General features: G+C 45.0%; 1 protein-coding gene across 8 annotated transcripts in view; it reads left to right on the top strand.

Moving 5' to 3' along the window:
* CPNE1 (copine 1) overlaps positions 1 to 21,625 on the top strand; it is a 43,298-nt gene extending 21,673 nt beyond the window's left edge. For 4 of the 8 annotated variants that reach the window (XM_054846058.1, XM_054846059.1, XM_054846057.1 and 1 more), the window contains 15 exons: positions 6,492 to 6,620; positions 7,151 to 7,330; positions 8,077 to 8,151; positions 8,343 to 8,414; positions 9,082 to 9,165; positions 9,619 to 9,708; positions 13,394 to 13,492; positions 14,666 to 14,752; positions 14,855 to 14,914; positions 15,171 to 15,304; positions 15,958 to 16,012; positions 16,091 to 16,142; positions 17,517 to 17,671; positions 19,440 to 19,676; positions 20,442 to 21,625. In XM_054846058.1, coding sequence (XP_054702033.1) covers positions 6,492 to 6,620; positions 7,151 to 7,330; positions 8,077 to 8,151; positions 8,343 to 8,414; positions 9,082 to 9,165; positions 9,619 to 9,708; positions 13,394 to 13,492; positions 14,666 to 14,752; positions 14,855 to 14,914; positions 15,171 to 15,304; positions 15,958 to 16,012; positions 16,091 to 16,142; positions 17,517 to 17,671; positions 19,440 to 19,676; positions 20,442 to 20,558 — 1,626 coding nt within the window. In that variant the 3' untranslated portion in view covers positions 20,559 to 21,625. The remainder of the gene's footprint in view (positions 1 to 6,491; positions 6,621 to 7,150; positions 7,331 to 8,076; positions 8,152 to 8,342; positions 8,415 to 9,081; positions 9,166 to 9,618; positions 9,709 to 13,393; positions 13,493 to 14,665; positions 14,753 to 14,854; positions 14,915 to 15,170; positions 15,305 to 15,957; positions 16,013 to 16,090; positions 16,143 to 17,516; positions 17,672 to 19,439; positions 19,677 to 20,441) is intronic. The other 4 variants (XM_054846064.1, XM_054846065.1, XM_054846062.1 and 1 more) reach the window with 3 other exon arrangements.
* The last annotated feature ends 3,740 nt before the right edge of the window (positions 21,626 to 25,365 follow it).

The raw sequence follows: 25,365 nt of genomic DNA, 5'->3' as shown, positions 1-25,365 counted from the left end.
AATGATATGGTGGAAAAAATTGTAGCCATTTATATTCTCTGCAGAGTTTCTGGGCTGTGGGATGAAGCTCTGTGGCCCACAGAAGAGCTGGTGTGCTGGAAGGAGGCTGTATTTACTAATAATTTTTGTGGACTGTGATCTTTCTCATGAGACTCTTCATCTTGGCTTAAAAAAAATGCTTTTTAGTGCATCTAGTCATACAAACCTAGCTTTATGATTTTTTGTAGAGCCTTATATGGTTTGGGAAAGTAGGATCACATGAGCATTTTTATTTTGATAATACATTTAGAAAGTGATGTTGACACTACCTCAGCACCAACGTCAGCTTTGTAATATCAAAACCCAAAATGTAACAGGCTGCTCCCTGAAAATTGAGCGGATAATCTGAGAAAGCATTGCTTCTGATGGTCTGCACATTGGAGCATCACAGCAGGAGAAGAGAGAAGCTGTTTGGAAGTAAGTAGGGTGATCACTACAAGATGTGGGTTTAAACTGAGCAGTGGACAAGGAGGGGACTACATTAGGTTGTTGCGAAGTGCCAGATTTACTAACTGGGATGGTCTATCATGCGTTGGGTGTATTTCTTGAGTTGTTGGGTAGCATAAAGCCAAGATGGTGAAAATTACCGTTGGTACGTAGTGCTGGCAGGATTGCTGGTGTTTCCGTTGTGTTTGTAAGCAGAATGCAAGGCAGAAGCTATGGTCAGCCCAGTACAAAATAAGCTTGTTGGAAATCAGCTGTCATTAAGCAGGTGTATTGAAGCCTCAGACTTGAGATACCCAAGTTCTTAATGTGTAATATTTGGTGTACAGTGAAACAGAGCGTCTTGGTTATCCTGCACAGAGTGATGTAGTTGATGAAAATTTATTAGTGTGATTAACTAAGAACAAACTGTAGGTTTTCTTGTGCCGCATCCCTGCTTATATTCAACCTTACATGGAGCAGTGAAACCGAGCTGACCCACAAGACTGGATTCTGCGATTATGCTGACACTTCCTCTCTAGAAGACATCACTCCTGGCACTACTAAAAATACTGCTGGTGGTGCTTGATGCCATGAAGTTATTAGGCTTTTGTCCTCTGGGTGACCCTGTGAGTTCTGTGAGCTGCCATAGTGGGGTGATGCGAGTCAGAGCCCCCCTCCTGTCCTGTGTTCCCCTTCCTCACCCCGTCCTCCCCAGCCTAAAGGGACGGGGAGCCTCTGGCTTTCTGGCTCAGTGCAGTGTGGAAGCGCATAAAAACGAATGTCGTAATTCAATAATTCTCACCTTAGGCGGTCCAACGCTTGATCCTTAGGCGGTCCAACGCTTGATCCTTACCCTACAACGGGGGGATAAGTACAGAGGAGTTTGTGCGTCAAACACCGTATGTGGCATTTTGGGGAAATGCGAGACTCTCCAAAGCCCTGATTTGGGACAGCACTCTTGTTCTGGAGCTTTCTTCAAGGATAGGTGGACAGTGCTTTTTTCTCTTATATTTGATTTGCTTTTAAGCTTTAGTTAAGCTGAATCACTGAAAGAATAATTATAAATTAATACTAGACTTGTCTATGGCGTTGATTTTGTTTACATCGGAGAATGTTCTTTTCTGTATGAAAGGAAGTTGATTTTTCTGTAGAATCATGAAAAGAGTTGGAAGTTCTGAAATGCTTATATAAAACTTCAGAAACTAGCAGGTAATTACTTATTCTTCTGAAAGTGTAACGTGGATCTCCTATGTGAGTTTCCTAGAATGTAGCACTTTTTTTGTCTCTGATTATTTAGGACCAACTTCTTTACAGGTGTGCTTCAATTCAGTGCAGAACAGCTGCTTTGGAAATACTGGATTTATCTTTCCATGCATATTACACAACTATTGGAATTCATGATCTTTACAGACGAGGTGGTATGTACAGTAAAAATAATTTTGACTTTTTAAACTGGACCTCAGTTTGGTTGTCTGAGTACTTCTTAAAGCTTACTTAGTCTGGACCTATTCTGTGTTTTACTTGAATAACTGGGAATGATGTCTGGTTGAGCAGCGAAAGACTTCTCTGGAGTATGTGCTCAGGATCCTGTGGACTTCTGGGGGTAGTATTTTGCTCTAGAGTTTGTAGAGGTAACATGAGTGATGTATTATTTCTCCTCAATGTGCAATTCTAAAGGCAAAAAGTGTAGGTGCCTGATGGATCTGAAGTCAAGTGTTGGAAAGTCTTCCCTTGAGAAAAGAATGTGCAGAATTCAGCTCAAGATGAAACTTCACAGGCAATGCCTCAAGAGTGAGATCCCCGAGTTGTGAGAGCACTGGATCAGATGTGTGTAGCTGTTGTCAACAGAAATTGTTGGTTGTGGGGGTATAACGTAATATCAGTTGCGATTTTACGGGCTGTTTCTAACAGTGCTTGCCCAGTGGCTTGCTTACGTTGCCTTTTCTTCTTAACTTGCTATGCTGGGATGCACCCAGTGGCTCTGTTTGACGTGTTTAAAATAGAGTTTTAATTTATTATCAAGCTCGGAGTTCATTTTTACTTGGCAAACTGAATTTCTGCTGTTAGAATAGTTTTGTGGCTTCCATACCATGCTGTGCTTTAATCTCCTAGTGGCGAGTAAGTTGGAGAGATTTTGTTAAATTGTCATCATTCCAAGCTGTTAAAAGATCAATCTATAATAAATCCTTTGTAAATTGAATGTGTTTTAATACCTTTACAGAAAGCAGTTTGCTTCAGCTGCTGGTTTTGCTTTGGAAATATCCATTGTCTTCTGTAAACCAGAAGTTTCAAATAATAGACATCAATATTAGTCATCAAAGGTGGTTGGGGGGGAGCGAATAAGAACTCGATGAATTTCAGAATTCCTGGAACTGTTGGAATATAAAAAAATGTTTATTGTTGCAACAAATGTAAAATTCTGTCATAGTAAAGATAAATTTAGCTTTTAAACTTGCAACAATTAATTTTGTGTGTATGAATGGATAGAAATATAAGTATGTTCTACGAAAACTCAGTGAAACAACATGAAATTTGTTTTTGAAGTGGTGACTCAAATCTGCAAGCTGAATGAGACTGACGTTCTTTGAGTGCATGCCAAGGAAAAAAGGAAGGTTATTAATAAAAATAATAAACCTCCAACTTCTTTCAGTTTAATTACACCAAACTGTATACTGGGATCAGAGCCTTGGTGCGTTGTTTGAGCATAGTAACCCCTAGAACCTTTTTCTCTTGTCATGGCTGTTACATGGCGCTGGTAAGCAATGAAGCATTCCTGCTTGGTCCGTGGTGTTCCAAGCCGTGCTGACCGTGCAGTGCTTGCTCCAAAGTGATGAGATGTCAAGAAGATGTTGTGGGGTTGTGTGGATGGTCAGAACGCAGGGGCTTAAGAGAAAGCATTGCAGTCTTCTGCTCAAAGAGAAGTGGGATGGGAGGTTGTATTAGGCAGGGGGTTGTTCCGACCGATGGTGTTTTCAAAGCTTTTGGGATGGCTGGTCCTCTCAGGAAGTGAACGGAGGCTTTATGGAGAGAGGTGGAGATGAAAGTCAGCTGATGGATTTCACATGAACAATTCAGCTTTTTATAGGGAGAGATGCATTTACTGTAGGAAAACACAGTTTACTATGAAGAATGAAAGTAAATACCAGAATTCTTGCTTTAGGGAGGAAAAGAGAATATTTAAGCCATTGCTTATCATCATTAAATCCTGTTTAAAAGTAGCTGATAACTGAAGTTGGGTGTTGGGTTCCTAATTGCTGAGGAGCTCCACTATTTTTTTTCCTCCCATTCAGTATTTTTGTGTGTGTGTGTTTCAGAATGAAAATATATTAAGCTTTTGATCTTCTTAAGCTTTTCAGATGCTGGCAGGTTTCAAGAGATTTGCACTTTTCCCAGTAACTGCGCGAGCAGGCCAGCTGGGTGAAGGTGCTTACCTAGAGGCTAGGCAGATCTTCAGGCTTGACTGAAATGGATGTTGTGTCTTAACAGACCACCTACAGCTCTTGCTGCCGAGATACCCAGGCTAGTCTGTGACCAGGATTTTCTGCTGCTATTATTCAAGGAATGGATTGAAACTGGAGAACACCATACAGTGTATTTGGAAAGCTGTGAAGTGGAAAAAAAAAAAAAACTTTGTGTGGGCTCTTCAAAGATGTCTGTAGGCAGCATATATAAACAATTGCTGGCTGAGGTTCAAACCGATGCTTTTCAAATTAAACATGATTTTTTTTTTTTAAATCTGAATCTGTTGAGGAGCTATCCCTTGCCTTTCCATAGCGGTTCTGCCTCTGGTTGTTAAACCTGCTTTCTCTTTGTCCCACGAGTTGGCGAGGAGGGAGTGCAGCCTGTTAGAAGAACAGTTTCTGCTCAGCTGCTCTGAACAACAGGCCTGGCTGTACTCTGTTGCGTCTGGGTTGTCACGTGCATCAGCTGGTGCCCTGCGATGTCCGGATCGAGCAGGAGATGTAGTGGGAAAGGATCCCTTGTGGTTTGTAACTTCCCAGGGGTTCAGCAAGAGAAATCATTACTAAATCCAAATCAGTAGGATGAGACAGCCTTCTGGGTATTAGTGTATTGAAATACAAACCCTTGAAACAGTGGAGTATTTTCATAATTTCATTGCTACTGACCTGGAGAAGAGATTCAGATGGGAGGTGGTTGGGTTTGAGGACTTGTGTCACTTCACCTCCTGGCTCCACTGCGTGGTTTAACAGTTCCCATCTCAAACGTTTAACTTTTCCTTAGTGGTGTCTTTGTAACATGGAATAAATATGTACGGACTTGTTCTGTCTGCAGCTTGAGACCTGTAGTGATGGTTTCCTCCTAGAAAGAGACCACTGCTGTTTGGGGATGCTAAAGCTGATGAGGAGCTGTTTCTCTGAGGTTAACTTTACTCCTGATCCTTCATGCTCTAGTGGGAGGAAAGGTGGCTCCTGGTTCTGTCTCCTGTTGGTACAGAAATCTCTGTTGCAGTAGAGGAAAATAGAGGAGAAATGCTGGCACGGGAGCCGAGGCTGGCCGTCCTCATCTTCCTTGTCAAACAACGGGTGTCATACAGCTGCGTGCAGTTGTTGGTAGAGCTTCAGGCTGTGCAGACGTGAGAGATGTAAGCTGGTCTGGTGGAACGGTATGTGTAGGTAGGGAAAACACCTGATATCTGTGACTTGCGATTTTAGGAGGAATGTATTTATTAAAGGCAATGGTTTATTTTGTGAATCTTACTTGGGGTTGAAGGCAACTGAAGTGGAGGGTGGGTGGCTCTATCTAGTAGTGTGAACAGTTGACCATACTACTTCAGACTAGCCTCTCTGAAAATGCCGGTGTTAAAGCAGATGATGATGACGACCTTAGTAGAAAGCTGAACAATGATCCTCTTTGCCTAAAGCTTTGCTAATTCTTACTGAGCGCCATTTTTGTCCTGCTGCCATCACTGGAGCATCTGAGTGCCATGCAGTAGCATATTAAGTGACATAATTAACATCTGTCCGGGTAGATTGCAGATGGGGAGGCCTAAAGGATTAAACATTGTGCAATAAAAACTCATCTCATCATTGAGATAAGTACTTGCACTCTGCAAGTATGAGAAAGCCAGGTACTCAGATACTAGAAAGAGCAAACAATTATTTCCTTATTTTCTGAACTCTGAAGGAGCTTCTCTGTGAAATCCTCATGTTTAAAGTACTTGTTAGAGCTCTCAAGGTGTCCGATTTCTTGAGTGTTTTGGTGCTTGAATTAAGTTCTGAGAATTATAGCTGTTCCTTGGAGTGTCTGCAGTTTGCTATGTAATAAAATCTAGTTACCACCTTGTTAGTTTTTTCCGAAGGCGGCAGCACTGTAAGGAAAGGGGCGCTGTGGCCCCCGGGGGGGGGGGGGGGGGGGCGGGGCTCTGTGGAGCGGCTCTCACAGCTCTCCCTCCGCCTGAGCAACTTCAGCCTCTTCCCTTGCTGCGGCAGCGGGCAGGGTGAGGTGAAAGGCTGTGGGAGCATCTGCACAGGCGGCCCCTCAGCTTCAGGAATGGTTTAATCATCGTGACAACGCTCGCCGGGGTCGTTAACAGTCCCTATCCAGTCCCCTGGGGCGAGCAGGGCGGCAGGCAGAGGCGCGGTGCAGAGAAAGGGCCCTTTGCTCCCGTGCCTGGCTCCCTGCAGCCCGTCGGCGGGGAGCGGCGGGCAGAGCCCGAGAGAAACACGCGAATAAAAGAGGCGGAGGTGAATGCGGCGGGGGCGGCCCGGCCCGCGGTCGGCGCTCTGCAGCGCGGGAGTCGCGCTCCTCCCCCCTGCCGGGGCCGGGGCTCCGGCCGCGGGCGCAGGAAGGGGCCGGGGCTCCCGTCGCCGTCCGGCCGTGGCGGCGCCGCGGCCGCGCCCCGCGCAGCCCCGCCCGGCACCTGGCCCGGCCCCGCCCTCCGGCCGCGCGCGCTGCCGGGAGCACCGGGAGGCGTGGGGCCGCGGCGACCCCCCCGGCGGGGAGCGGCGGTGCGGGAAGGCGCCGGTCCGCCCCTCTGACCCTCCGCCCCTCTGCTCTGCCCGCAGATGGCCGGGTGCGTGTCCAGGGTGGAGCTGTCCGTGTCCTGCCGGAGCCTCCTTGACAGGGACCTGGGCTCCAGGTCGGATCCCCTCTGCGTCTTGCTGCAGGACGTGGGCGGTGGGCAGTGGGCTGAGGTAAGGGCGGGCATCAGCCCCTGCTGGAATGGTCCCCATTTCCATCCCGTTGGTTTTCCTTGTGAGTGCATGATTTGTTTAATTCATATTTGTGTTTGATGAGCAGTCCCCGATATCCACGCTCTGGGAGTTTTACGTTCACGGGTTTCATTAATTGCTCGTACGTTTGCTTAGAGTTGTGTCAAGATGTTTGTTTGCCTGTTGCAAGATGGCCTGTCCTCTTTCCTTTACCCCAGAGCATGCACTCCAGAATACGGTGTTTCACCAGCCTCTCCCCCCCCCAGTTTTCAGAATTTTCCCATACAGTAACGTTTATTATCTGATGCAGTTTCCTTTCTTGGTGAGCTGCCAGTCAGCCTGGTGGCAGTGGCCTGGTTTGTCACCAAGCACAAAGCACGGTCAGGGGTGCGTAGCCCAGCCAGTGCCTGTGTATAACCAGCGCAGAGCCCTGGGGGCACAGGTTAAAAGCTGTGTGGGAGAAAGCGTGGTTCTTACTCATCATTAATGGCTTTGCTTCTGCGTTTGTGCAGCTAGATCGCACGGAGAGGATCAAGAACTGCCAAAACCCTGAATTCTGCAAGAAACTGATTGTGGACTACTACTTTGAGAAAGTGCAGAAGCTGAAATTTGGCGTGTATGATATTGATAACAAGTCCTTTGATTTAAATGATGATGACTACCTTGGAGGGATCGAGTGCACGCTGGGACAGGTATGTGTAGAGGTGTGTTAAGTCATCTACAGAAGAGCAGCAAGTGTTGGGTCCATTATGAAAAATGGAGTGAAAGACTGCTTTATGAGAGGCTTTGACGCTTTCAAATTTGAAAACGTGTTGTTGAACAGGTTGGTTTGCATTACTATTGAACGTAGTTAGAAAAATCATCGAGTCAGTCACAAAGCGAAGGTTAGAAACATGCGCGTCTGCAATTCATTGCTTAACTTGGGAGGCGATTGTAGCATGAAGGCAGTCTGGGAGTCAGGAAGGCATGGTGCCTGGAGAGCTCCTTCACACAAAGCGATCGTCAGGCAGTAAATTTGGGGAAATAAGGTTATTTGAGATTCCGTATTTCCTGAGGAAAGGTTGGTATAGCTAGGTCGAGAAGAAAAGTGGGGTTCGTGTTATTAAAGAAAGACTTGATAAATTAAAGTCTCTTCTGATTCCTAATAGTTTTTTGGCTGCTTGTGATGAAAATGCCTCTTGTGTCTCAGGGATAGCAAAAATAGGAGGTTAAAATTAAGTTTGGAGAGATATTAGTGGGTACTGTTTTGTGGATAGCGAGAGAAGATAATTTTCAGACTGTCCAGCCATTCAGGAGCACAAATTGTCGGCTGTCGCTGTTGGAAATGCATTTAAATCCTTTTAGATCTTTTAGGAGAGTTTGAAAATTTTACTCCTGAAGAGTAATTCTTTGTTCTTTGTCTAACTTGATATTTATATTATTTGTCTTTCAACCTTAGGTTGTGTCCAGCTCTGTGTTCACCCGACCGCTAGAATTGAAGCAGGGAAAGCCAGCAGGAAAGGGCACTATTACGGTAAATAAGGTTTTTCTCAGTCTTTCATGTGTTGTCTGGGACAAAGTAACATTTCTAGTTTTCTGTCATTATATCTTTAAATGCTACACATGTAGAGGAAAAATAGATATTTATAACTACAGTTTCTTTCATGGACAAAGTACGAGCAAAACTGGGTTAATTTTGGGGTTTTTTTAATTTCTGTGGAACAGATTTCAGCAGAGGAGATTAAAGATACCAGGGTTGTGTACTTGGAAATTGAAGCCCGAAACTTGGACAAAAAGGTACTGATTTTTTTTTTTTAAATTATATTATATGCTTGTGTGATATCTCCAGTTGGTGCCTTTTGGCCAGGAATCTCTCTGTATTTGCAGACATTCAACTAAGCTAGGTAATCCATGTATGAAAAAAGGCTCACTGTGTTTTGTTACTCACAGTGAAGTAAACTGGAGACATAGTTTCCTGTTGAAACCCACAGTGTCAAACCAGAAACTCAACTGCCAGGTACAGGTTTTGGGGGATTTTTTTGGCTTTGGAATATTCTGCATATTAATACAGTTCCAATTACATAATTGTCTCTGATGAATATCGTAGCTGTGAACTGAGCTTTCTGTAATGTTACTAAAGAAGAAAAGGTGGAAATTTAGGTATGCTGCCTTGATGTTATTTTAAGCCAAAGACCAATCAGGGATTTAGTGACCTCACTGCTCAGTCAGCAAAATGACGTCATTTATAGTGACAAAAATGGTCTGAGGAGGCAGTCTTGGAATCAGAGCTGATAAATTCTGATGACTTAGAAAGTGCAGCAGTTTAAAAGAGAAAAGTAAAAGAGAGGAAGACAATGTATGGTTTGTTTGACTTTCTGCTTTATTGTGTACTGATTAGCCAGCTCTTCTCTCATCCAGGTAAAATACAGGAGGCTGATTACTTCTGTTGTGTTTTTGTTTGTAGGATTTCCTAGGTAAATCGGATCCGTTTTTGGAGTTTTACAAGCAGAGTGATGCTGGAACGTGGCAGCTGGTGTACAGATCAGAGGTAGTATTTCTACGCTAATGTTTTTCTTGAGCTGACCAGACAGCTTACTCCTACCAAAGGTGGGAGTCCCGCTCCTGGACATGCTTTGCACCAGTTCTGCAATGAAAATTGTCTTGTATCCTAAAACAAAAAAAAGGGGGGATTCTGCTCACTGACCTGGCAGAAAATTAAACGTTTATTTGCTGCCTGGTGACTGGATTAAGCTGGCTCAGTGAAGGGTCACCAGAGTGGCAGGACTCTCCTCCCTTTACGTGGTGATGAGCTGTTAGGTTGGCTCGGCTCTTAAAACTTAACTTTACCTTGAACTTCAAGCTTTTATTTCTTACAGAGCTTTTGCTTGGCTGTCCATGTCAGGGTTGAACTGACCGAGGCTGTTAGCTGTGCAGAACTCTCATGTTATGTTTCTTAGTGACTCGCACGCCTCATGTGACGTTACGCTCTAATTTTTTTAAGGTGATTAAGAACAACTTGAATCCGTGCTGGAGGAAGTTCAGTGTTCCCTTGCAGACATTCTGCGGTGGAGATTTTAATAAACCTATCAAGGTAGAGCCTTCAGAAATTCTCTTTGTTATAAATAATCCAATCTCTGTTGATGTTGACTATGACTTATCAGGTTGTCTAGTCATATTTAAATTTTTAGTTTGCCTTTGTAGAATAGTAGTGTGGCAGAGAAATGATTATATGTCCATTAAGTATGAAGTCTGTATTAAAACATCATGAGTTATCAAATCTAGAAGTCAGGAAATGCAGAAGTGACACACTTTCTAATGATTAGTCATAAGAAGAAATATAACTGATTTCTTCACTGTTCTGGCCAGGGTTTCAGGTTGGGTTTTGGTGGGGGGGTTTTGTTGCCTTTCTAAATTGTGACTTTCTAGCACTGTTTCTAAGTTAACTGAGAAGCTCATATATGATGTACCAGCTTGAGTGCTTTAGGATGCTGACATAGAGAGGACCTTAATGCATCTGTCATGTTCATCCGTTCATGAGATTGGCAGGCTTGTCCGGACTCTTTTTCAGTCTATTCCAACTAGAAATCTGGTTTTGAGTCAGAACTGCGATTCCTTGTGGTCTTGTATATGATGAATAATTCTCTGGTCCTGGCTTATGGAGGTGACAGCAGAACAATAACATCTTTTACTGAGTTCCTACAAAAGAAAACCTGATAGCAAATTACTGTGTTAATTTCTCTTCTAAGCAATGCATCAATAATGTAAAGGCATTTAAATCCATAGATAGCTCTACCTGAGTATAGTCTCTCTCTGCTTATCCAACTCCTAAACACTTTCTGTTTACAGAATTTTCCTGCCTCATCCTGTCTGTGAAGAAAACTTGCACTGGAAGTTTGATCTGACAGGTTTAGCAAAAAGTATGCATGCTGATGTTTTTATTTGTGCAGCATGGCAGGTCCAAAGAATTACTGAGATTATTAACCTGGAAATAGGTGCTCAGGTGTGCTGGGCTTCTTGATACGTGGCAATGTTCTAAGTGGTGTTTGTGAGCTTTTATTGTTGGGGAATCAACGGTCCTAGGTCAGAAAGAAATCCACTTGGTCCAAAAGTGAGCAGCAGGTGTGGAAAGGAGATGGTAAGGAGATGTGTATTATTGTTTGTCAAAATGGACCTGAAACTGCACGGTTTACACATTCTGTTACGTGAGGCTGTATCTGCTGTAGTTGAAATATATTTATTTGTATGGTTGGTTGGTTTGTTTGTGTTGGTTTTGGTTTTGGTTTTGGTTTTTGTTCTGTTTTGGGGTTTTTTGTTTGTTTTTCCAGAAGCTTTCTGTGCTTTAGAATTCACTTTGGAATGACCTGCTTTTTAAAAAGGATGGGTTTTTGCTACTAGTTCCTTTCAGCCAAATTTCTTGATGCACGTGCAAATAATCTATTAAGTTTCACAACGCAGCTGTGAAAAAGGATTTAGACTGTTCTTGTACTTAACAAGTTAGAGAAGACAGAAAGGGGAATCCAGGCTGGGGAATGCAGTCAGAAAGGGGGATATAGGCAGGAGTTTCACTAGCAGCATTAAAGAATATAATATTGCACTAGTGTGTTATTTTTCATCTGGCATTTGCTGCTCTGAACCTCTTGGCTGAGGCTTCCAAAAATTTATATAGGAGCAATTACATGTGAAATAAGGGCAGTCAGTGAAGGGAGAACTCCTCCTGTTTCTGCACAGTGGCAACAGCCATTTTGATGCATCCCCCAAAACATCAGCTTTGCCAGCTATGTGTGAGGATTAGGTACTGAATATGCACGTGAACATAAATCTTTTGATCAAATTAATGATGCTACCTAAAATTTCAGTAATTCTTTCTTCATTGTGATGCAGAGTGATGTTCTCCTTGTTCTTTTAAGAACAGCTCAGATTTTGACACAGCCTAATCTTCTTGACAGTTTCGTTAAAAATAGGGACAAATGAAAGTAGCATCTCTCTCCCATAGTAATTTAAATGGAAATAGCAAATGTGAAATTTGTGGGTGTTGGTATTGGGACTAAAGCTGCTGCTCCACGTGTTTGATGGCATATATACATAAAGGCAAATCCATTTTCTGTGAATTTTGAAAGTTCCTCCTGTAGATGAAAGGGGCCTTTTACCAGCTGACTGTATTCCAAGGCTCGTAACGAATATTGGATAGTTCATTTGCAGAGAAACAAATTTTCAGTAGATAACTATATACGGTGTCCTGCAGTATTGCTAGCAGGATTTTGTTTGCAGCAGCACCGCTCTTTGGGCTGCATACAGTGAATCTTGGCCAGTTGTAGAAAACCCTTGTGAAAAGAGGTTTGTTTTGAGCTGTACTGTGCTGCAAACTAGTAACAGAACTGGTCCTAAATGCAGTTTTATTGGCGAGGGGAGAGGCGTTGTGTGGCGGTGGCAGCTGCTCAGCTCTCAGCAGCTCTCCAGGTGTGTTGGTGGGAAGTGGACCCTGCGCCGGGAGTCTGCACTCTGGCCCTGCACAGGAGCCTCCTTCTCTGCCGTAACCCGGCCGCTTTTGGGTGGTGGCTAAACGTCAGAACTGCTGAGAGGGGCAGAGCGGGTTCAGGCAGGAGAGCGTGAGCTGCTTCGTGGTGGAGCGCGCAGAGGAGAGAAGCGGAAAGGCGGTGGGTTGGGAAGGATAAAGGGGGGAGAAGGGGATCTGGTTTTCCCATGAGGAGACTGAAGGATGACAAGGTGCTTCCCATTTATGTGGCTAGATTTGGCTGTTAATCAGCTGGCTTTTACTAATAGCAGTGGAAGAGGCCTGGTGGATCACAGTAGTCCTAAAAGAACCCTGTCTCATATATGCAGCCATTGAATTCAGCATCCTTATTGAGGTGTTACCCATCTTGTCCCTTCGTCCCAAGGAGAAAGCTGTCCCTGTAGTTTATACTGGAGTAACATCAGGTTCTTGCCTGCCAAAGGCAGGTCTTGGAACGAGAGAGCTTTCCAATCTGTGTAGCTTGTGAACTTCAGTGGGGGAGGAAGCAGCTGATCACAAACGGTTCCTTGCTTGACTGCTTCGGGAATTACTGGTGTTCTGCAGTCATTGGTATTGTGCGTGTTATAAATGCTCCTCATAGTTGATTCTGTGGGGAGCTATTGACAATATACGTCTTACTGTGTTTGCTCTAAGCTGTAGGTATTAGCATATGTTTATTTTTAAATGCATTGCTCTTTTGCGTTATCTAGTTCTGAAGCTTTCATGCTGATGTAAATATAACTGGTTATTAATTAAGTAATTATAATTTGATTGGTATAAGATGCAGAAAAAGACAGTGCTCTGTGGAAATTGCAATTTCTTTGTAAATCGATCCTATTGCTGGGCAGAAAAAAAGAGTATATTCAGGAAGTGCTTAGATAACAAACTTTTAATTGCTTCTTCCCATTACCTCAGTTGCATGTCTTGTCCGGAATGATCTTGCTTTTATGCATCTTGACTGTGAAATGTTAGGGTTTTTAGTGGGGCTTTTGTTTTTTCTTTTTTAATCTCTGGTGTTTAAACTGGGAAAAGCTTTTAATTAAAACTTTCACTGCGCATATATAAATGGGTGAGCAATCAAACATCTTCCTTTTTCTGAGATTTGCTCAGGTGTGTCTCTTACTGTGAGGTTTCAGTTGGGGACACATGACACCGCCAGTTCAGATGTGATGGAGAGTTTGCTGCATCACTGCCAAGCTGTCGGAAGCATGAGCCCATGTCCCTAATGCAGTACGCCTGCCCATTGCTCTCCCTTCCCTTTCAGGTACAGTGCGCTGATCATGACAGCGACGGCTCGCATGACTTGATAGGCACTTTTGAAACTACTCTGACTGGGCTGCAGGAAGCAGGTGACGGCTATCCGGTGAGCTTTCTCACTCCCCTGCTAACTTAGTCCATAATTCAGTCTTTCGCAAATCCTTTTTAATATTGACCTCAGATATATTTTTAGTTGGTGCCTCCAAAAGTTAATTTTACTGTCTGTATCTTTCTGTTACTAAGCCAACATCTGGGAAGAACAAAACCTGGCGTGGGAATTACATTGCTCTGTTCTCCTTCGGTACTGTTGCCATTCCTATTCCTAAAGACATCCTTGAGCCCATTGTCTGCTGACCACCAGCTGCTTTTCCCAGCAGTTCAGCTTGCTTTTGCCTCTGCTGAGTCAAGGGGAAATAAAAGGTCTTGTTCGTGCTTTAACAGATGAGTCTAGAGGTAGGGCTTGTCTCAGATGACATTTCTGCTTGAGCTGTCACCCTCACGAGTGCTCTGGTCACCTTTCTAGCTCACGGAGAGAAGCAGTCTTGGGCATCCAGTTTAGAGTAAGTTGAATCATTTGCTGGTGGTGCGAGTTTCTCTCTGTTGTCTGCAATGAAAATCTGAACTTTTGTTCTTATGGAGCTGTCTTCGTCTGAATTCACACAGATGAATCTGCACGCAGGACGTAGCCTAGGACTGCTTCCATTTGCCAGCCAACTTGATTTCTGTGGTTGTAATCCTAAAGCTGGTGGAAGATTCTTGCTCTTTTCCATAGACAGTGTGAAATCGGAACTGATGTGAGTGACACAGAACAGTGAAACACTGCCATTGGAACCTGTGACCTAGGCTTTTTTTGCCTCCCTCACCCCGAGATTTTGCCTCCTTGTCTTCTGTTTGAGTGCGTTCCCTTCCTGTAACCAAAAAAGAACCTGATGACGTTAAGACAAATGCTCATATTTGTGATGGACTTTTTTCCCTCTGATACAATGACACTGTTCCATGATTGCATACACTGTAACAGTTACATTGCTGAGGAGAGAGAATTTTCTGCATTCTTTCTTTGTGTTTTGCCTAGTGCTGATAGCAAAGGCATCCAATTTAACTCACCAGATAGCAGCCAGAGTAATTGCAAACTTTTTTTACAAATGAGTTTCAGAATTCTGCCAAATATTTGGGTAATTCTGAAATTGTGTGATGTCTGACACCGTTCTATTTCAATAATTTGCCCTGCTGTAAATGCAGGTATTTTGGAACTTGCTTCTTGCATGCTTGCTTTCTGCAGGTGGAATTTGAATGCATTCATCCTGAGAAAAAAAAAAAGAAAACGAGCTACAAAAACTCTGGCATTATTAGGATAAAATCCTGCAAGGTAGGAATATTTTTGTTGGTTTTTTGGCTTTTTTATTTTCTGATCGTAATGAAATCTGTTCCTGTGGGGAGGAGGTGTAACACTGTCTGTCTCTTCCTCTAGATTGAGAGAGATTATTCGTTTCTGGACTACGTCATGGGAGGCTGTCAGATTAACTTCACAGTGAGTTGTTTCCCCACTGCACATCTTGGTAGATGACAAGACAAGAACAATGAAGTTGTGACTAGTTCTTTTGTTTGTAGTGTGCATGACTGCAAATGCAGTGTGAATTTGCAGTGATGAAGACTGCAAAAAACAAATTATACTCTATTTTTACTTCCTGTGATCAAGTAGCAACTTTAATGGAACTAGGGTTAGTTCTTCTCATTTACTTATGGTGATGCACCAGTGACTTGCTGTCATCATCTTGATTGATTAGGTGGGTGTAGACTTCACTGGCTCCAACGGAGATCCCAGGTCACCAGATTCTCTTCACTACATCAGCCCAGACGGGATAAATGAGTACCTGATTGCCATCTGGAGTGTGGGAAGTGTAGTCCAGGATTATGACACGTATGTGATGATCTTAACCGATCTAGCCGCTGCATCAAAAATGCATCACATCAAAAATGCATCACAGCAGTGTCAGTGCTCAAGGCTGATAGCTTGTTCCAGAGCTGTAACGTTTGAATGACCGAGGTGCTGTCTTTCCTCGGGAGATCCTTTCAGGAGCTGCTACTGCTTCCTCCTGCTTCTGTCACTGCCAGGAAGGGCCGTGGCAGCCCTTCATAATTTGGCATATTTGCATGATTTGTCCCTCCAGGACTGCCTTTCTGTGGCCCTGGGTAATGCTGCTTTAGCTGGTCACTAATCCCTCATTGCTGGTGGTGCATTTCAAACATGAATGCCCTGTTTGATTCAATGGGAACACATTTGTCAGCTCTGTCCTTTAGCCAGGCTGTGGTTGGGTTGGCTTTTCTCTTGCTACTTCGAAAGCTCCTGAGAGTCCTGTGGGGTGCTGCACTGAAAGAAATTCTGAAATTGTTAAGCCCAAGCCTGCAACCCTTGGGCAACTGGTGGCTGGCTGTGGGGAGCTAGATGGTGTATGCATTCCTTGTGGCAGGAATTGAACCTTGGTCTCCAGCTGCTCTCTGGGAATGAAACAGAGCAGTGAGTTACTAAAGAATTGCTCTTTCTCATTTCTTCTTGTTGCCCTTTCTCTCCAGGGACAAGCTGTTTCCTGCGTTTGGGTTTGGAGCTCAGGTTCCTCCTAGCTGGCAGGTAGGGCCTTCACAACACTGGGCAGTTGCTCTGTCCGCATCTGCATTTCCTAATGGTTTGTAATGTCCCCTCTCCTAGGTGTCTCATGAGTTTGCTTTGAACTTCAATCCCAGCAACCCTTATTGTCAAGGTGAGGACACCTCTTTATTAATATTTCACTGAGAGGGACCAATGTTTGAAGTGGTGTGTTTCTTTCAAAACCTGTGAAAAACAGATGCAGCAGCAAAACATGCAGCAAACCAGATTTACTCTCCCCTGGATGCTAACAAGAGTACGTGTGTGTTGATGCAGACTTCTGTGCGATCTGTGTAAGCTCCAGTGAACAGATCTAGGTTTAACTTGATTGTGAGTCTGTGCTGAAGCTGTTGTTGCTGCAGCCTGGTTACTGCTGGTATGTTATAGGTGGCAGTGGATTGGGACCAGCAATGTGCCTGTGCTGGTCATGCTTCCAGAGCGACCGTCCGCTAAGGCTGTTAGAGACCATGCTTACTTCATCAGCAATGTGTATATGTTTGAATGTTATCCTTTAAAGGGTTGTCATAAAAGCTTATTTTTCTTTACAACCATCTTCTCTAGTGGAGATTGTTTCAGCTTTTGTTAGTGGCTGCTCTCTAAACTGGATTATGACCTTTTAGGACTAAGAACTCTCTCAGCATGCAGTGACAGAATTGTTCTTGAACGAGCTTTTTAAACTCAGTTCAGTTTTTCTCTCTGGTCTAAGGCCAACAAAAAATGGAATCTGAGATTCAGTGTTAAAATCCAAGCATTTCCTTCGTCAGTTCAGCATTGTCTGCCTCACTGGGATCTGTGTCTTTGCCCTTTAAGGGTCCCTGTGCAGTAGTTACCACACTAAAACTGGCATGGTGGACAATACAAGCAGCAGTGGCAAATGAAGGTACATTGATACAAGCCAGGAATAGGCCAATTTAGATGGATCCACAGAAGAATATGCACCATTTAAAACCAGACTTTTAAAATAAATTTGTGTAGTTAACCTGAGAAAAGCTTCTTGCATAGAAAAAACCTTAGGGATTGCTGTTTCTGTTACAGAAATGTTTGAATCCTGAATCAGGGATCCTTGTCTAACTTTCACGCAATGATATATAAAAAGTTACTGTTCCAGAGAGCTTTTGACCTCAATGTCTAAATAGACTATAAGCAATTAAACAAGGCAAATTGGATGACAAGGTAGAAAGAACAAGGTAAATGTAGTCATTGGCATGTGTTCACTGGACTATTTTTCCCGTGACTTCCATGAGCTTTGTGATGTTAGAGGCACAAAGAGTAATGTGAAGAATGTAGAATGGGGGATAAATCTGCAAATCCTGTCTCTGCAGATGTCCACTGGTTTCAGCCCTGTGCTTTGTATTATATCTGCTGTTATCCTGCTGCTTATTTGTCCTTTAGGAGTTCACAGCTGTGTGAGAGTTATTATCTGTTTGCTCTACTATTTAGTAATGCTTATAAAATAACTTCTGGAGCAGTCGTGAGGCTCTTCTGGCAGCTTGCCTTCCTTGTGTTACAGGGATCCAAGGAATAGTGGATGCCTACTGCCAGATCCTTCCTCACATCCGACTCTATGGGCCAACCAATTTCTCTCCCATTATAAACCACGTGGCGAGGTTTGCAGCACACTCGGCACAACAAGGAACTGCCTCAGTGAGTACATGTCCTTTCCTGTGGATCTGCGTTGGGTTGAAGTTTCTGTTTTCCATATTCATGATGGGATAGAATGGAATGGTAAAGTGATGTTGTCTTCCTTCCTTAGGATCCCAAGGCTGGTTCTCTCCTACCAGCCTATGTAGAGGCCACTGGTCCTCTCTTGGTACATACTGATATGAACCTGTACTTGGCAGACATTGACGCTAGTTTCCATTCCTCAAGTGATATTTATTTCTCTTTTTCATGGTTTGCTGGCATTGTACTTACTATTGAAGTATACAGGGGTGCTGTGTTGGCTTTTAGACCAGTTGGACTCTGTCAGCAGCTGCCTCACTCTAACCTCTCTTGCCAAGCTCCATCATGTGTAGGGAATGCATTCAGTATAAAGGGGCCCTATAGATTTTATTCCGCACAATTTTACTCTCAAGAACATACACAAAAGACTGCCTCCAAGAAAAATATCAGAGGGCTCGACTGTCTGTCCCACTGTGGTGGCAATCAGAATCAGGATATCTAGAGGGCCAAATTAATGAAGGAGACTGAGAACTCTTAAATCAGTGTGCTAATTGCATTGCAGAGCTTCTGTGCTACCCTACAGTTGTGCCGCATGTCTCTTTTGTGTGCTTTCATGGCCATGGCTGCTGTTTAAAACTTAAATCCACTTCTTTAAACTTCATTCCTTTTGCTTAAGGATGAAGGACTCCTGTTCCTGATAGACTTAACTGATTCCATTTTGACAGACCAATCAGAAGGAATTTTGATATACTCTCTGGTTCTTGCTTTATGGTCTCCTGTGTCAGTATTTTTGGTTCTACTTATGTTCGTGTGTGTGGAATCTGTTTCCCACACTGAGGTGCTTGGTCTAGGGAATCCGTTTCTTACATTTCTGAGGGTATTTTTTATTTTTCCCAACACTTGGGGGAATCTTCTTATTTCTCTTTATATGTTAAATATGTCTACTTTTTCTTGCAGATGAAAAACTAACTATTTAAATAAAGAATCTGTTGGTAATGGGGTACAACCATAGTAACACTTGTGCTAACTGGATTTTGGAAATGGAAAGTCAGTTTTCTTTTCATTGGGTGTTGCATTTTTTATTTTCATTTTAAGTTGGTAGATAGCTGCTATAAAGCAGTGGTTGCTCGTTTCAGACCCAGGTACTAAACCCTGGCCTCTGGAAAAGGAAGGAAATATTAAACACTTTACTAATGTGTTGGTTTGATGTATTTTTTCTTTCTAGAAAAGCTCCTGTATTCTTCCCCTCTTGTTATCTCTAGAGTGTCATTGTGTCATGACACCTGTCACTGCTGTATTTTGAGATTTCTAAAGCTTATAATTTAAATTATTGGTAACTAAAAAAGAAAGCTTTTTGGGCTACACTCCAGGGATATTAAATATTAAACTTCAGCCTTTTTGAGGGGTCAGTGAGTAAAGCAGCATCCATCAGTGAATTTTGTATGCAGCTTTGTTGATTTAGTAGTACTATGCTCATCTCTAGTACTTTCTGCCAAGTGATGTAATTGTTCTTTATAAATTGAATTTAAGCCTCTCTTTTTTTTTTTTTCTAGTACAGAGAAAATCTGAAGTGCACAATGAAAGGTGTTATGCATGGGAATAAACATAAGTTTCTTGAATGTTCTGGTTTTGTCTTTTCCACAGTACCATCTGATCTCTTTCTTAGAGTAAGAAATTGCTCCATTTGCCTTCAGTGATGTGAGCTTTGGTGTCGAACCTCCCTAACTGGGTGCTTTCTAATGTTTTTCAGCAATATTTTATCTTGCTGATCATCACAGATGGAGAGATCACTGATCTGGACCAAACTAGGCAAGCGATTGTTAATGCCTCTAAGCTGCCGATGTCCATCATTATTGTTGGAGTTGGTGAAGCTGATTTCAGAGCTATGGAGTTCCTTGATGGAGACAACGGTGTCCTGAAGTCCCCAACCGGAGAGCCAGCTGCACGAGACATCGTCCAATTCGTGCCTTTCCGACAGTTCAAAAATGTAAGTTGCCTTTAACTTCAGAAGAGTCCTGGTTCCAGTATATATGCAGTTATTTCATCTGAAAAATGAGCATGGGTCTAGACAAGGCAGCAAGCTGCATGCTCAGAGTGCTGTCCAAGCTGCTTGTTCCCATGGAGAGTTGAGATGTTTGCTTCTGTGTTTGACACTGTGTGCCTTGTCGCAGTTTTCTTGCAGCTTTTCTTAAAGAGCTCTTGTTGTGTCATTGATTTAGTATACTATCTCTTGGCTATTGCAGAGTTAAAGGAGATGTTTTCTCTCCTGGAATGCAAATATTTAGGCAAGGAACTGAGATCCTATTGTCAGTCTTTGATGTTGAGTCCCATGAGTGATTTAAGCTGAGATAAGTCTTCACTGTTGTTGAAAGCAGTCCAGCTCCTCCCTGTTTCCACTGTTGGCACCAGCATTCATCCACGTTGCACAGTGAATTGGGTTTGAAGAGCGGAGTCAAATGAAAACCCAAAATAAGAGAAATTGGTAGTGACTGGGGCAGTTTCCCACCCAGATCAGGGCCACGTAAAGGCTGTGTGAACCTGGGCTTGAGGTGCGAGCAGTGCACAGGTGGGAACAAGGGATTTTCTGAGACTGACTGGAATTGCTCCTAAAACTGCAGCAAGAACTCTTGAAATGGGGAGTGAGATGTCTCAGGTGGGGAGCTGCACTCTGGATTCTGTAAGAGTTTATCACTGGGCTGATAAATCCTTTCTTGGCAGTATTTCTAATTTATTCTCCCTGTTCTCCTTGCAGGCTCCCCGGGAAGCTCTTTCCCAGATGGTTCTGGCTGAAGTGCCCAAGCAGCTGGTGGCGTACTACAAATGGCAGGGATGGCCGCCTGTGAAACCGCCGGAAATAAATAAGATGTAGATTGCAGCCTGACCCTGGCCACCCATATCGCTGGGGTGAAGAGAGCTGTCTGCACCCACACTCTCCCTTGCACACTGTGGGTGTTCGGTGCCTTGAGGTTGTACCATTGACACTAATTCTCTTACCTGCTTGTGCTCTGTATCTTTGATCTTTCCCATTCCTAATCGGAAGAAATGTAAATACAGAAAAACCACAACTGCTGGCAGTTTTTGTCACAGCAAAATAGACCTGGTTGGTTTTCCACCTTGTGGCAGTGACACATCATACCACGCATCATTGCTTGACGTGGCCCATCTGCTGCTTGGTGTCGGCACGGGCACATGCACAGAGCTGCTCACAGAGCACTGCTTCAATGCTGAGCCTGGGAGAGAAGCGTTGCAGTCATGTTTACTGTGATACAGTGTGTTCCTTGGTAAGTTTTTTTCCTTCTATCAAGCTGCCTTGGGAATGGGGACCCTTCTGTACTGGTTGGTACCAAAGTCTGTTGGTTGGATGCCTGAGGTAGTTTCTGTTGTGCCTTCATAAAGTGCCAGTATATTTTTATATGTAGAGGTTTATTTTTAAATTTTAGTGACCATACTTTGCAATCTTTTTTTAATCACATTTTTCTATTAGCAAAAATTGCTTCTGTGATGGCCTCTTGCTTGGTGCCATTGTTGCAATTTAAGAACACTGCCCTTTGCTTATTTATGGGGCGATTAATGAGGATTAATCATTAGTTAATTGGGGGGGTGGGATTAATGAGTCACAGTAATGTGACTTTGAAAATCCAGCAACTGGAAACATTGAAATTAAGAAGCTTTGAGTGATTTGTGTCACAGAAGTTACGAAATGAAACAGTAACTATCTGTGGAACTCCAAGGAGGTGCTTCCCTGTCCTCAATGTGAAGTGTGTGTTATGTGGTCTGGGGACTGTAGAACAGGCACATGATAGCAAAGCACAATTGTTGTGAGGGACCAGAGTTGATAGTTCATTTAAAAATAGAGATAAAGAAACTTGGGCTTGTCATTGCACTACAAGTGGTCATCACTTTCAGTTTCATAAATAAATAATCTGCTTTGATTTACCTTAACGTGTCTGGGCTCTTATTCCCTTCCTGGGCTTTGCCTTTTGCTTTCCAGCAATGTGGATGTTTTGGTTTATGGAAGGTCTTTGCTATAGTACTAGCCTGGTGGTGATGCAGCATCTCAGTTAGCCTACATTGAATGGGATCATTTGCAAAAGCAGAACAAGTTGTCCATCGCCATCAGTTTTGTTACCTGTTAATCGCTAAGACTGCTGAATGTGTATCCTGCAGTAAGATGAGCAGTTTGTTTACTGTGAAATTATGAAAGAACTTGTTGGTTCTACCAGGTAAACCAGGAAATGCTGAGAGTGCGTTGGAAGACTGCCCTGGTGACTCAGGCAGTGACACCGTTAGGTTACAAACCTGTGTGAAAGCAGAACCTGGGTTTGAATCCAGATCCTCAAGTAGACTGGTTGTTCTGGATGGTATCTGCCACCAAAGTAGCCCAGAGCTTGTGTTTGAAGGGCCATGGGTCTAGGACCACTGCTGAGCAAAGATGAATTTGTGCAAGTTTTTTTTATTCAAACCTAGTTTTGACCACGATGTGTTCTCCCCTGTTTCACAGGCAGCAGACAGCTTCCTCTAGAGACAGCTGGGTTGTTTCTCCTGAAATACTCCATAATCTAGCCTGCAGCACCCAATTTTCTTGCACTTAGATTCTTGAAGGAAACCAAACAACCTCTCTTCTTGAGTGGCTGCCTAAACTACAATGTGTTAGAAGTGTGGGAGAGAGGGAGGAAAACTGCTAAGTCCTCTCTGAGAAGCTGCACTGTGGTTGAGAGCATCCTTTACTCATGTTTTCAGCTGCTTACAACCTGTAGGCAGAGCTCTCCGTCCCTGTGTTACACATACACAAAAAAACAGCCTTAGGTTTGCTTGTATCTGAGTGTATCTTTTTTTTCTTTTTAATAAAGTGTTCTTTAAAGGATATTTCCAGCAGTAGTTTTGCAGGCTCACCAATGCCCTGTTTGGACTAGGAAATACTGGCGGCAGTGTGTAGTGCTTTGCTTCAGTGAATGGTTTCTTTGGCAAGATGTCAGAAGCACGTTGGGACGTTCCAGCCTTGCGGGGGCAGAAGATGAGCTCTGAGACGGCAGAATGCATAGTGGGAAACCCATTTTACCTCTCCTTTTTAAACCTCTGCCAGTTCCCACTCAAAAGGAAGAGAGCAAATCCTCCATCTCTCTGCCCTGGCTACGCGGAGTGGAGTCGCTGTCTGCAGCTAGCTGAGGTGTCTCCAGGTGCTGGACTCATAGATGGTAGGAGACACCTTCCCTGTTTTGGGGAGGAAGAGGCCAAGACATGGTAGAGGCAGGTCTGAGGAAGTTCTTCCCCCTGTGGGGGCACAGCAGAATGTGGAGGAGATGCTGTTCGCCCACTGGTAAGTGGCTGAGATTGAATGAGCAAAGGGACACGAGTCCCGTGGTTGTCACCTGAGAACAAGATCTGCACGGGTGTGGGCCCAGGGGAGGGTCAAGCTGGGAAGCTGCTGAACTGGGACAGCAGAGTTTTGACTGTGTTCTCTCATTGTTGACTCTCCCTGGGGCTCCTGGTTTTGGAGGCAGTGAAGACGTCTGCTGGGCGCTTTGGGGAGAGGCCGGGAGGTACGTCTCCTGCCTTGTGCCGCCCTGGGTGTAGCTGGAATGCGGATTTACAGCATGGTTGTTGCTTTAGGTAGATGAGAGCTCAGGTTTTCCTCCTCAGGAGAACATGCTGTTCTCACCCAGTGCCGGTGCGCGCTCTCCGTCATCCCAATCGCGCTCTCGCTTTTTCTCCACGGTAAGCACGAGGAACACCCCAGAAGTCTCTTTACCCTGGCCTTGGCCAAGATTGAGCCAAACACCTTGTACCTGTGATCCCCAAAGGTATTTCAGCCTCAGGGCTTTGTATAAATCAAAAACTATTGCATGTGGGAGGGTTCCCACCTGGCAATAAATAGTGGTGACGTTTCATGCCAGACTATGCCATGCCACGCCACCTGACAGCTCCCTCCTCTATGAGAGGGATTGCTCTGTCCCCCTTCTTTGCCCAGGCAGCTTGTCAGGCTAAGGGCCCTGCTTGGGGTCTAAAATGTTTGGTTCCCCCAGGGACTGTTTCACCAAAACTGAGGCACCATCTTCAGGTGGAAGCAAGCGATGGGTCTGCTCCAGGTGTTCGAGGAAGCCACACAAACTCCAGTGGGAGATGATGGCTTTTGATCAGCTTTCAGCAAATACTTGATCCACCTGTCAGCAGCACACTTCGGTGGTCTGAATGTCTCATTAATAACAGCCTAAATTGCACACCTAGCCCCCTTCCAGCCATGACTGGGTGTGGGGTCAGCACACTGAGCTTTCTGTGCTGCCCTAAACGGAGCGGCTCTCTCATTTGGGTTCACAAAAGCGGTGCTGAATGCTGCCGGCCTGCTAAGGTTTGTCACTGCACCGTGAAGTGGCATCCTCCCCTCTGCGGCTTGTTTCCAGCGCCACAGGCGCTGCTTCATGAGCGCTCCAGGAAGCTCTTGTGTAAGAGGGGAGATAAGGGGAATAACTGCAGGGCTTGCTTCGAAGCAGCCTGGCGTTGCACAGGCATGATTCGCTCCTTGCTGCTTGCAGAGCTGGTTTAGCCACCCTGGTCTGCTGCAAGGCACCCTGTACCGTGTGTGTGGATGCTGGTGTTTGGTGCTGGGTGTTAATGAGGACAGCCGGACAGCCAGACCCCCAGGAGGAGGAAGAAATGCTTTCCAAATCCTGCTGAGCTCATGACTGTATGACTGCTTTAATCTGGCCTAAATCTGTGATCTGGAAGGGCTCCAGCATCTCTCATTTACCAGTTCTCATGCAGGTGAGATGAGCTGGATCAGGCCAAGCCGGTGAGTGCAGTGGTGAGCGCAGCTGGCTCCTGGCATGGCGTGCCCCAGGTCTGCCTCCTGCACCCTCCTGGCTGTGAGGGGTTGGTGCTGGCCTCTGCGGAGCAGCTGCAGCTCCTACCCCGCCATCCATGGATTTCAGTGCCTGTCTCTGTCCTGCTGAGAGCTAGCACCTGGGCTGCAGCCTCTGTGCCCAGGAGGTTCTCTGGTGTCCCACCTACACCAGCTTAGCTCCTCTGGTCCCTCGTGTTACCGTGCTCTGGTGTGGGATAGGTGTGAGGTGAGCAGGGGCTGCCCATCCCAGCATGGGTTCCTGGTGTCAGGAGGCCAAACCTTGCTTGTCAGAGGAGGCAGCTCGGCCCCCTTCCCTTCCCCACCCTCCCTCTGTTTGCTTTGTAAGGTTTTAACCACGGAAGCCGTGATTTTGTGCTGGAGAAGCCACAGGGCTGAGAAAGAGCAGAGCTGTGCTCCTGTCCTCTCCAGTGTTCCCCCTAGTCCCGGCTTTGGAAGCCCCTGTCCCCCCAGGGCGTCAGGCCTGCCCTGAAGCGAGGCTGCATCATGGCTCCACTTGGGCAGTTTCCCTTCTTCTTCCTCTCCGGCCCTGGGCAGGCAGAGTGCCCATCGCTGCGCTCCCGGCTCTGGCCGGTGCCGTCGGCGTGTGGCCGCGGCAGGGCCCAGGGCCGACAGCCGCGAAGGGCCGCCCGGGGCCCAGAGCTGCCCTCCGCCCGGCTGGGGCCATCCCCTGCCCAGAGCCAGCGCGGTGCCCCAGGGCTGAGGAAGGCGGAGCAGCCGGGGCTGCCTTCCCCCCCCCCCCCTCCCCGCTCCCCGTGTCCGCCAGGCCCGTGGGGCGCCAGGGGCGGGGAGCGGGTGGCCGAACCGGCCGGGCGAGCGG

This window comes from Grus americana, chromosome 17 (genome assembly GCF_028858705.1).
Source record: "Grus americana isolate bGruAme1 chromosome 17, bGruAme1.mat, whole genome shotgun sequence".
Classification (NCBI taxonomy): Eukaryota; Metazoa; Chordata; class Aves; order Gruiformes; family Gruidae; genus Grus; species Grus americana.
The sequence above is the reverse complement of the archived record's forward strand: the minus strand, read 5'-3'. Positions and strand labels throughout refer to the sequence as shown.